The sequence below is a fragment of the Aulostomus chinensis genome, chromosome 5 (genome assembly GCF_037954235.1).
Source record: "Aulostomus chinensis isolate RoL2024-O1b breed Wild chromosome 5, RoL_Achi_v1.0, whole genome shotgun sequence".
NCBI lineage: Eukaryota > Metazoa > Chordata > Actinopteri > Syngnathiformes > Aulostomidae > Aulostomus > Aulostomus chinensis.
This window is the reverse complement of record NC_141324.1, coordinates 22380431-22392673: the sequence shown is the minus strand read 5'-3', so window position 1 is coordinate 22392673 and position 12243 is coordinate 22380431. Positions and strand designations below refer to the sequence as shown.

Here is a 12243-nt window from a genome sequence, read left to right as displayed (position 1 = left end):
ATTCAATAAGGGACTCATAATTCTCAGTAAATATGTTAACAGATTACTGAACATTAACCCCCATTTGAATTTAGAACTGCTGTCTCTAGAGGGACAATACGACTGTCTTTGTGCCTCTAGACTGTGAAACCAAGCACACTCTTTGCATTACCCTTGCATAACTGAACTGATTGCAAATTGATTACTGTAAATGTAATTTGTCCTGCAATCAAACTGGGTGTGTTTGAGCGTTTAAGGTCACCTCTATGTTCACACAGTATGGCTTAAACCAGACTGACAAAGGCACTGTCACAATCTGCAGATCCTCATTCTATTGTTCCTCCATCTCCAGCTGTCCTGAGAAATACTCCTGCACCAGTGCACAAGACTGTCTTGGAATTTCTCACCAATTGCTTAGGATCATTGATCATTGATCATTGGGTCTAATGTCTTGCATTGAGAGTACTCGTAGGGTCAAAGTTTGCAGGGTGGGCTGTCAGCATCTGTCACAGTGTCCACTCGGATGTTGGAGCCCCAGTAGCGGGACTGGGAGCTGGGTTTGCATTGGAGGACGAGCAGAGGGGTAAACAGGCGCAAAGATTAACCAGCTCAATACATGATGACTCAGCCGAATGACGGTTGTCTCCCAATAGACCCGACGACAACGTTCACCTGCAGAGCAACAGAGCAAACCTAGCTTTGTTTACTAGCAAGCACCGGGGAGGCTGAATTGCCGAGGAACACATTCCTGTTGAACAACTGCGGGAGACTGAACGACAAGGCAGCCATCTATACGTCAAACTGTATAAACTGGGTGAACCAGTAACAAACTGAGGAGACGGTTAGCCAAATGACTAGCCGTCAGTGTCTTACCAGTAAGCTAGCTGGAGGCTAGCGGCTTTAATGCAAAGCTGACTTACCTCATACTGAATGTACTGTTTTCTCCACTCCGGGGTGATGTGAGCCGAGAGATGCTCGGTGAATTTCATGTTGACGACTTACTGCCGTAGCTTCCCCCGCTGATGTTATTCTAACCAGGAACCCCCAGGTCGTTCAGCTCAGCAGCAGGATGTGTAGCTGCGCTGAATATCAAGCCAAACACTGAAACTCTCATTCGAAGATTATGATCGGCTGCTCGGACAGAGATGCCCTTTCTGCCTCCGCGTTAACCTAGCTAGCTACCGGCACATATTTGGGTCGTTTTAGATACACGCCATGAAGTGTGGTCCCATTTTATCAAATGTAAGATACTTGAAATTATTTTGTTTAACCCGGACCACCAATGTCGGGAAGCAGCGTTCAGAATCTGGTGAACACAGTTGGCGGAGCTAGCTGCTTCTTGCTATGTTCGTTTCCTTTATCTCCGCTGTGCAGCTTCTACCTCCACCTACCGCCTCCCGCTGCCTTCACGGACGCTCGGATACTCGATAACATTTTTCCTTTTTTTTTTTTCTTAACTGCTTACACAAAAGCAATGAGTAATAAGAAGGAAATTTACAATGGATCATCACACTGACATAAATCCTAATCCCGAACATAAAGATGGTATATAGGGTATTTAAATTGATAATAAAATGTTATACTCTATATGATAATAAATGTTATACTGTTATCTGTTTTGTGACAATGTAGCAATGAGGTAAAAGAAAAAGCTGAGTGTGCTGCATTGTATGTCCTTTCATGTGTTAATCTGACTTCTACGATTTAAGTCACTTTTTTTCTTAGAAACGAGGTGCATTGTTGAAAAAACTGTGATGGTTGGACGTTTCGAGAGCCCCTCTAAAGACGTCATCCGATCCTGTATATCGCAAGTGTTGTGTGACGTCACCTCTCGCACTCATCTTTGACTTCATTCTGTCTGACCCCTGACTCCCAGATGACGTTGCTGCACATCAAAACTATATGGCAGGATGGTATCTCAGTCTGCCAGCTCAGGTTTTAGACCCTCAAACCCCAGACCCCCTTCAACCCCAGACTTCAAACTCAGCACTACTTCTTCTTCTTCTTCTTCTTTGGAGAATAAGGTTTTTGCCTTTTGCTCTTATTGTCTCTCTGAGATTTTCTTGCGTGCACGCTATAACTTGTTCCATCATCCTGTCATCTCTGTCATTCTGCCTGAGACAACATCTGGGTGGATGTCATCATCGCTGACATTGCACTGACAATGCTTCATCGGCTGGCTCCCCCCAGTGACTGACTGAGTGACCATAATCTGTCATATCCTGCCCTGTGCACAGGTCCCCTGGAAAAACAAACAATGTATTTTCTCAATGGGGGATGATTCAGAATCAATATATCTGTTATAAAGTATATTTATAGTATATATAGCCCCAAAATAAAGAGAGACAGAGACCAAAATTCCAAAATAAATCATGTAAATGTTGAACCCAATTGAAAAAAAAAAAACCTACACTAAATCAAATTCCTAGAAATCAAATAAGATATGTACCAGATTTTCTTCCAGTCCATGTCTGACATAAAATTATTCCACTGGAAGAATAAAGGATTCATATTACATTTATTATAGTTCAACTGAGGAGAAATATATCGGCCCAACAGGATCCAGAGGTCATGAAGTAATATGATATAAAAACAGGAGCTACAGAGTTTTTAAATATGACAAAAACAAAAGGAATTACATCAAAAACTTGCTTTGGTGGTAAAACAATATCATACTTGTCCAGAAGTTCAGAATATTTGTCAGTGTACTGCTAAAATTGAAGAGCTGATCATCCAGATAGATTCATTGGATGATTCGTGTTTATTTAAAAATCTCCATTGTTCATGTAACATCTGTGAGGGGAATAATTGTGCTTCAGGGTCAAAGACTGTGAAAGGAGCATGTGTTTGTGACATTTTTATGATTAAAGGGGGATTGTTTTTAGAAATGGAGAGAAATGGCAGGTTTTCCAGCCAGGTGTATTCGTCTGGCTTGAGAAATATTTTGAAGGCGCCAATATCTTTCAGCAGACACTCGCTGGAATAGAGACACAAGATGAGAACTCATGTGCTTGATTTCACTGAGAGCTTCCAAGTAAAGACTGTGTGGAAAAAAGGTTTGATGAAATTGTTTGACGCGAGGTGCATGTGACGGATCTGAAATAACATTTCTTCCCATTATGCATGTGTAATCTTACACCCGAGCAATAAACTTAGATATTCATGTTCACATTTTGTCCAGCAGATGGCAGAAGTGGGATCCATAAATGACCTTGGACTTAGTTCATATTTCTCTGCCATTTTATTACTGTGAATACAAGTCATAAAACTTTTAATGTAACAAACCAAAATGAAAAACAAATATGATGCAGGGACAAATAAATGTTTGTGAATTTCAATCAATTTTCTTTGTTGTTTTTTTTTCTGTTTCGCCACCATCCTCCCTCACATGATGCTGTCCACCAATCAGACCCATTACAGGAAGCAGCTTTGTGTGTAAGGAGTCATGGGTATTGATGTAGCTTTGACACTGGTTCCTACACAAGTAGAAATACTTTATTGAACCCTTAAATATTACCACAGCATACTTATATTTATGCAACATGTAAATGTATTTACAGACACAGGAAATAGACATAGAACAATATCTCATGATCTCCCATGAAGCCCCTAATGGAGCATAGAGTATGGAGTCTCCCCCCCACCCCCACCCCTCCCACCCCCTAGCAGGCAGGCTGACTCTGCTCTGTTGATACAGTAGATGTTGATAACCTGCACAGCCTCCTTTAAGAGAGAAAATCTGCAGTGAGATCGACATCAGTGCGGGACTGTTATATCCTCTACAATCTGCTCAGGTGCATTGTCTCTCAAGCAGCATTTACACACACACACACACACACACACACACACACACACATATATATATATATATATATATATATATATATATATATATATATATATATACAGAAGAGCACAGGTCAGCATGTTCTGTCAAGGCGCATCACATCATGATGGTTCTCCAGCAGAGTTCATTTCAGTCTTCAGATCTTGGGAACACCAGAAACAACCTATCTCCTCTTACATTGACAAAGATTATTTTACAGTGTTTTGTGAGTGTGATGTTTTGCTTTGTTTTTTTTGTTGTTTTTATTACACTTTTTTTAAAGGTAGATACCAAATAGGTTTTGTAACAGTCAATGAAGTTCAAGCATTATAAATTTGACCACTAAACAGCAGAACATGTGATTCTCAAAAGCTTTTGTTTTATTGACATTCAACAGCTGAACATGTCAAATGTAGAAAGACACATTAAGTTTACATGTTACAAATTTTAAAGGCACAATAAACAAACCTGTTAAAAGACCTGCAGCCCCAGCGAGTGACATTAACACAACTACTGATGAACATTCTCCTCGAAATTTCATCATCTCTGGAGCTGTGAGGCATCTCTCTTGGCATTCACCGCGTGCCTTAATTGACTGATTTGAAATCAAGGTCCACTGTGAACACTGAGAGAAGCTGCCCAAACCCACGAGGACCAGGGGGTGAACGCTGCAGCGCATCATTTTTAACAACAAACTGTCAAGTGAATATCCACATTTCTAAGACCTGAATCAGCCTTTCTGTATCACAGCTCCACGAGGCATCGATGAAAGACAAAAGCACTTCTCGGTGTGATCATTCTGAAACAGGCTCCTTTGCAGGAAATGTCTTAAGGTCACACACACGTACACACACATTTCTGCTGATCGTGTAATATACCACCAAATGTTTTGCAAATTCAGCATTTACAAGTCAGAGAAAACAGAGAATATAAACATAAAGAGGTTTCTTTCATTACATGTGAAGGACATGAAACAGGCATGATTAGAGGACACAACCAGATTGCACTGGGATCTAAAGAGGGCTCAGAATAGATTTGATGGGAATCTACAAAGATGGAAAACGGTGCACGTGGATCGTTTGATGGAGGTGATAAAGAGGAAAAGGGAGCTTGAAGGCCTGTCTTCCTTTTTTTTTTTTTTTTACAGTGTTGTTGCCCAATGCCAGCGCTTTCCTTTTCCCGTGAATAAATAGCGTACAGAGTGAAGTGATCTCGTCAAAATAGTGACGTTATATTTGCGAAATAAACTGTTGGGAGTAGAAAAAATATACAAGCACAGCAGTAACGTCATTTACATCGACCCTGCGTGACAATCAACGTAGATGTCACAGGGTCACAATATCCAGACACACATGTACAGTCCAGGCCATGCAGCGTTAGCACAGACGCGCCGGACCAGCAGGGCCTCAGCAAGCACATCCTGCCTAACAAAACACTACTACACATTCCATTCCACGGAGAGAGGAATTAGAAATAGAAGGCAAAAAAACATCCAGGACACATTAGTCTGGAATAACACAGAGAAATAACAGAAATGATCTGAAGAGCGTCGATGTCTGCAGAGAGAGAGAGAGACATAGAGAGAGAGAGAGCGAGACAGAGAGAGGGATGCTCGTCCTCTTGTCGCATTCTCCTCCAGGATTCATCCTGACGCCTCCTCTCTTCTCCTCTCCTCACCTCTGCACGGCACAAATTTCGGATGGAGGACCAAAAAAATACAACTCAATTCCCCTTCGCTGAGCCGCAGTCTTTCGTCAGTGTCCTCTTCCTTCAGAGTGGTTTCATTTGGTTCAATATTCTAGACGCTTTTGTGAACCGAAGTGTTTGGATTCATCCTCCCGGACAGTGCAGACGGGCGGGCAGGCGCTCGATTACGCACAGGAGAGCGCTTCAAAAGGCTGGGGCGGGTTGACGTCACCATGCAGACCGATGCAACAGCCGCCCCCAGCCCCCCCCCCCCCAACACACACACACACACACACACACACACACACACACACACACACACACACACCGGGATCGTCCCCCCTTTGCCCTTGAGACTGGGCTAGGCCCACAGCTGATGCTCCATTTGTTTCCTTCTTCTCCAGCTGATCCTGTCAGGAACATTTTTTGGTTTGGTGACGTTTTCACACTGGTCACCAGTGATTTGCAGCGGATAGAATTTGCATATGATCTAACAAATCTGAGAACATTTTTTTTCTTTTTAAAGGAACATTCAGTTCCAAATCCCCTCACATTAATAAACTCTTCGATGCTTTGCAGGGAGGGGTCATGGCTGTGTTGTTTATGTGGTCATTTATGGACATTAGCTGGACATCAGCAGGAGGATGCTTGAAGTGTGAATGATTGTGTGCTGCAGATGTTGACGCCTTCTACTCTAGGCACATTAGCTCTGTTTACAGGACGAACGCTGGTCTAGTGTCCTCACCGTCTGACCAAAGTTTTACTGATGAGTACTTCTCTTTGTCCATGTGATGCGTGTGACATGTAAGCACAGGAAAAAATAAGCGATCAAGTACCAAAAAAATAAACCCTCTAACTACTGTGTTGTACACAGGAAAGCAATAACAAGACACTATATAAACTCTAAATAACCTACTTCAGCAACTCAGCTGAGAACAAAACAGTCAGATCCATATAATGACATTACAATGCACTTGATTTTGTTTGTGCTGCGCCGCTCCGTTTGAGTCTTACCTCTCCATGTAATGTCATGTCAGCATGAGCAGGGTACAGCACAAACACTCCTCCCACGCACAGAACTGAGGAACACCAACTACTTTTTATTGCAATATGAATTTATAATTTTTAGAATGTTTGCGCAAAATAAAACTCAACACTTTCCTTCATACTAAATCAGGATTCCCCCGATTCCCCTGATGCAGGGTTTCAGGACCACCTGGTCAAAGGTGAAATGTTCACCAATGAGGATTTTAACAGATTAGTGAGAGAGAAACCCTTTGTGTGCTAACAAGAAGTCTGAAAAATGAGAGCAAAAACTCAAGTGTAGTAATTTTGTTGTGTGTATAAAACAATAATAGAATGAATGACTAGATTTATATTACAGTGTTATAATATTTAAGTTGAATGATTCCATATTTATGTTTAATTTTTTTTAAATGGCCTTTATGTTCCCTACTCTTTTGCTGCTGTGCATATTCATTTTTTATGAATCTGGCAAATAGCATCACTTGGCTAATGCTGATGTAATAATCCAAACAAACATCAGAGGGCAGCATCACATCAGGGGTCTGACAAAACACGACCGCAGTCTCAGATATGTTTAAGCTCCCTGAGTTTAGTTCCGCTCCACGCGTGAGAACAAATATGCCTGGGATCCCCTGTGTTGTCAGCTATTATTGCTTGTTGAAAATGTCCATTTGTAATAATTGTGTGTCATCATGTCATGTTCATGCTGCCCGTGTCCTCAGATGTGACCCTGCTCAGGCCTTTATCTCTTAATCTGAGGTCTAATAGGCTCTAACTAGAGCAGGTGAAGCCAAGACCAGGAATAACTCCATCGCTTACACACAGATCAGTGTGTGTGTGTGTGTGTGTGTGTGTGAGAGAGAGAGAGAGAGAGAGAGAGAGACTGTCCATGTTTAGACCAGAGGATTATGAACTGCTCTGGCTCTTGGTGCGTCCCTTTGGAATTTTCTGGGAAATGTTTTAATCTAAACCAACCAACTGCAGGAAACTGTCCAGGTCAAGAGTCTACAGGCATCTGCTGTGGTTCCGAGTGTTTTTGATTTTTGAAATGTACATAAAGTGAACTGGGAACATGGATGTGTTGCTGCAGTTTGGAATAAGACCAACAATCCTGGATCTGGATTATTATATTTCACACAGAAACAGGGATATTAAGGATAAATCATCATTAAATTAAAGCGCCATACAGTGTCTTCTGTTTCTAGACTAGAAGTGAATTAACTACCCCTAACAGGAGGCAGCCTGTGTTAGTTTGATCAGATGGCAGAAGACGATGAGTTGTCTGGTGCTTCTGAATTCATCAAAGGTAAGTTAAAACTGAATTTGTTATATTTACTCATCAGTCATGGAGAGTTATAGGATGGCTATATATAAAAAAAACGAACTCTTAACGTGATAGCACACCCTTTTATAGAGGGTTTTATATGCTACACGCTATACCAATTTGGAATAAACAAAAGTTACTAAAGTGGGCACAGTCATGTCTATTAATCACTGATTTGTTACAATAAGACTCAGACTCAAGGATAGATATACCGGTAAGTGAGTTTTAGGATGTGCCAGGTTTCCCAAATGGTACAATCCCAGTAACATGTCAGATTAGGACATCTACCAATCCCAGAAGGAATCAAACACTGTTACTTGAACATAGACACTCTAATCATGTTGATAATACTCCATTGTAATTGCCTGTCCGGGTAAACAGAAGCTAATTTCATTAAATAAGCCCTGAAAGCATGGAATCCATAAACCACCCCTCCAACCCCCCCAAATTGAAGCCCATCATTTCTGTCATCAACACATTGGTTAGAAGAACCTGATAGGTTTAAACTCTGCCTCCTGTTTCAGAACGCTATGATGGTTCCTGTCCGTCATCGTCATCATTAGAAACATCAAAGCAATGTTTCCATTGCCAAATTATTAATATTGTGTTCGTGACTCAGCAGATTACATTGTTGGTGCAACAAGGCTGCTGCTCTTGTTAGCAGGGCTGGAATGAAAATCATTATGATGATTTAATTAACAATAAGACGGTAAATAAACGCACGAATGTGACAAGATGTTTTGGTGCCGGTGTGTGTGTTTTGTCTGCGACAGATCGGCTGTACTTTTCTACTCTGCGGGTCAAACCGAAGAACACAGCCAACAAGCACTACTTCACCACAGATGAGGAGCTGGTGTACGAGAGGTAAGAGCTGCGTCGCGGTAACGTGGGCCCCCTGCAGCTGGTTGGGGGGGGGGGGGGGGGGCATCCGTGCACCACTGTCAGCCATGAGTAGTTGGTGTTTACTTGTGATTTTTTTATGCATTAATGTTTGGAGGCCAAAAAATAAATAAAATCATATACTCATACTTTTACAATGCATCTTCGCATTACCATAGTTTTAATTTATGAAATGTAATTTCATAAGATGAAGGGGAGGAAGGTGGAGGCGGGCAGACCTGGTGATGTTTTAATAATAAACAAAAACAGAAAACGTCATTTAAAAAAATAACTGGAAATTAATCACTGAAACTACATATTGAGAACAGCAAGATCACGACAGGTAAAAGGAACGAGCTGAGGAGGAGCAGGCCAAGAGGTGAGATATGGGGCCAAAGCATACACAAGCCCCGCCCACTGACCGATCACACTTCATGGACAATGTCATCACCATTCAGCCCATTCACAACGCCACATCAACGGGTGGATCGTGGGAGGGTCTTTCAGGGGTGCACCTCTATGAACAATGGTATTTTGTTTTGTTTCTGTGGAGGAATTGATTGGCAGGTGCCAGTTAGTGGAAACATACAGAGGTTAAATGATGAGATGGTGATGATCAGACAGTGACAGACAACCAGGTGGTAGAACACGAGGCCAGAGAAGGAACTGACTGGATAAAAATGCTGGGAACTAAGCTGTGGGTGATTAGGACCGATTAAGAAACGAGACGCAGGTAAATCAAAAAAGGTGGGAACCAGACAACGACGGGATGTAAAACCAGAAAGGACACAGGAGTGAACTACATTTCAGACTAAAATAGGAACTGACAAAAGATCTTATCAAAAGACAAGAAACCGATCAAGGACAATCATGAACAGACACAAAATCCAAAACTGAAAATCCAGAACTAAAACTCAACAGTCGAAAAAAAGAGTGTGACAGAAAGATCCTGCTGCCCACCACCAGATATAGGTCAAGATGAGATCATCGACTGTGACCTCATGATGGACAGGGATTTAGGACAAATACTGGATGACGCCATTCAGACGGGATCATTGGGTTTGACCTGGAAAACACAGGAGGTGGCGTCGACATGCGGCTCTGGCAGTCAGCCTTGACCAAGATGTCATTTCTGACTTCAGTGATACTGGTGTGTATTTAACTTGACACTTGTCAGTGTCTAAAAAACAGTATCTTTTAACCGTTATTCAGGGTAAAGTTTACTTTTCTGAAAATGTCCCAACTGCATTCTCTCTCTCTCTCTCTCTCTCTCTCTCTCTCTCTCTCTCTCACACACACACACACACACAAGATTTAAATTTAAGTTTGTTTTGAATGTACAAATACAAACTAAAACCTCCTAAATGAATTCCTTTTTATCTAAACATGTATACTTCCATTTTCTTTGCTTTTGAAAAAAAAAACACCATAGTTTTTAAAATATTTTAATAGGAATTTTTTCTTGCAAATTCAGCTAAAAAATTGAGTTGTCTCATTTACAGAATAGGGTACATAATTTATCACCAGATGTGTATATTTTACAAATTATAAATTCATTTGTTCATTTTTCCTTCTATGTATACCTTATTGATATACTTGTAAAAACACGTATACATCCACATACCTGTAGCCATACATATCTACTTATTTACCTACATTCTTAGCTATAATAAGTAGGAGAATAAAAGGACAGACTTGATTTCCAAGAGCAGACTTGAGGGTATTGTAAATATCTGTGACACGGGAGGAACCACAGAATAAATAGATGACGTGTGTGTGTCTCTGTGTTGAAGTTTCTATGCTGATTTCGGGCCTCTCAACCTGGCCATGCTGTACAGATACTGCTGCAAACTCAACAAGAAGCTTAAGGTAACACAGGGAAGGATTCTGCGGTAATGTAGAGTAAAAAAATAATATCTGCACAGGTTGTTAACTTTGTGTTCTCTCTTCAGTCCTTCACCTTGTCTAGAAAGAAAGTGATCCACTACACCACTTATGACCAGAAGAAGAGAGCTAACGCTGCTCTTCTCATCAGCGCCTATGCTGTAAATATCTTTGTTTGACTATCAGTCCTTCCCTTCAACCATCATCACATGTCTGTGCTTTCTGAGTGATTCAGTATAACCTCTGCTACATGCCTCAGGTCCTCTATTTGAAAAGAAGTCCAGAAGAATCTTACAGGACTCTGAGCTCAGGAAACAACTCAGGCTACCTGCCATTCAGGTGAGAACACATTCAGACCTTCATGGTTTTCTGGGCCCGGACTGCATTCTTCTTGGGTCCAAAATACAGCAAGAGAAAACATTGTATGTCAAAATGCAAACTTGCATGACTGTGTGGCTTGAAGTGAACATAATGTAATTTGGATGTGTGTGTGTGTGTGTGTGTGTGTGTGTGTGTGTGTGTGTGTGTGTGTGTGTGGGTGTCATAGGGATGCAGCGGTGGGAGAGAGCTCCTTCAACCTCACCATCTTCGACTGCCTTCAAGGAATACAAAAGGTGAACTCATCCGGACCCATCGTGGGCTAATTGATTCAGTTTTGTAACTTCATTCACAACACCTGCTTTGATTAACTTGTCATCCTCAAGCCTTGTGAGAGCAGAGACTCCAACTGAGGTGCTGACGTTACGTAACTCTTCTCATGCTCTCCTCTAGGCTTCATACCATGGTTTCCTGAACTTTGAAAGCTTCAGTGTTGAGGAATACGAGCATTATGAGGTGATGACACGAACAACTAGGCCCCGCACAGCTTCACGTACAAGTCCTAAAATGTTGAACAAGTCACATGCGCACATGTCTGACAGAACACGGTTTGACTGCCTGTCACACACTGAGGCTCCTTCTGTTTCGGTTGTTAGCGAGTTGAGAACGGGGATATGAACTGGGTCATTCCAGGAAAGATTCTGGCCTTCAGCAGCCCTCATCCCCGAAGTAAGATCGAGAATGGTGAGTCTGTTTTGTTCACTGAATTGAATGTATTGAAGCTGATTTAAATAATTACAACACACCATGATATTTTTTTTTTTCTGGGTTGCTCCTCCAGGTTATCCTCTCCATGCACCAGAGGCATACTTCTCATACTTCAACAAAAAAAACATCAAAGCGGTGGTTCGCCTGAACAGGAAGTTGTACGATGGCAGGCGGTTTGAGGATGCAGGATTTGAGCACCATGATCTCTTCTTCCTGGACGGGACCACACCCTCCAACCTCATCGTCAGACGCTTCCTGCATGTGTGTGAAAGTACAGATGGAGCTGTGGCGGTGCACTGTAAAGGTGAGAGGGGATGTCTTTATTGGTTTCGCGCAGACGGAATAAGTAACTAGCATCAAGACAAGCTGTAAACCTCTTTTAACTTCTAATACACTCTCTTATTCTAGCTGGTTTGGGCCGCACGGGCACCCTGATTGCCTGCTACCTGATGAAGCACTTCCAGTTCAGTGCGGCTGAGGCAGTCGCCTGGATACGAATCTGCCGGCCTGGATCTGTTATTGGCCCCCAGCAGAATTTCTTACTGGGGTGAGT

General features: G+C 41.9%; 2 protein-coding genes across 3 annotated transcripts in view; one reads left to right on the top strand and one right to left on the bottom strand.

The window, feature by feature from the left end:
* Positions 1–1400, bottom strand: part of LOC147261739 (solute carrier family 53 member 1-like) — a 30642-nt gene extending 29242 nt beyond the window's left edge. The window contains exon 1 of the mRNA XM_086203929.1: positions 900–1400. Coding sequence (XP_086060055.1) covers positions 900–968 — 69 coding nt within the window. The 5' untranslated portion in view covers positions 969–1400. The remainder of the gene's footprint in view (positions 1–899) is intronic.
* Positions 1401–7372: 5972 nt separating this feature from the next.
* The window catches only part of LOC147261738 (dual specificity protein phosphatase CDC14AB-like), a 7687-nt gene continuing 2816 nt past the window's right edge, over positions 7373–12243 (top strand). For both annotated transcript variants that reach the window (XM_086203928.1, XM_086203927.1), the window contains exons 1-10: positions 7373–7823; positions 8615–8705; positions 10514–10589; positions 10673–10765; positions 10864–10943; positions 11152–11218; positions 11376–11438; positions 11579–11666; positions 11764–11994; positions 12099–12237. In XM_086203928.1, coding sequence (XP_086060054.1) covers positions 7778–7823; positions 8615–8705; positions 10514–10589; positions 10673–10765; positions 10864–10943; positions 11152–11218; positions 11376–11438; positions 11579–11666; positions 11764–11994; positions 12099–12237 — 974 coding nt within the window. In that variant the 5' untranslated portion in view covers positions 7373–7777. The remainder of the gene's footprint in view (positions 7824–8614; positions 8706–10513; positions 10590–10672; positions 10766–10863; positions 10944–11151; positions 11219–11375; positions 11439–11578; positions 11667–11763; positions 11995–12098; positions 12238–12243) is intronic.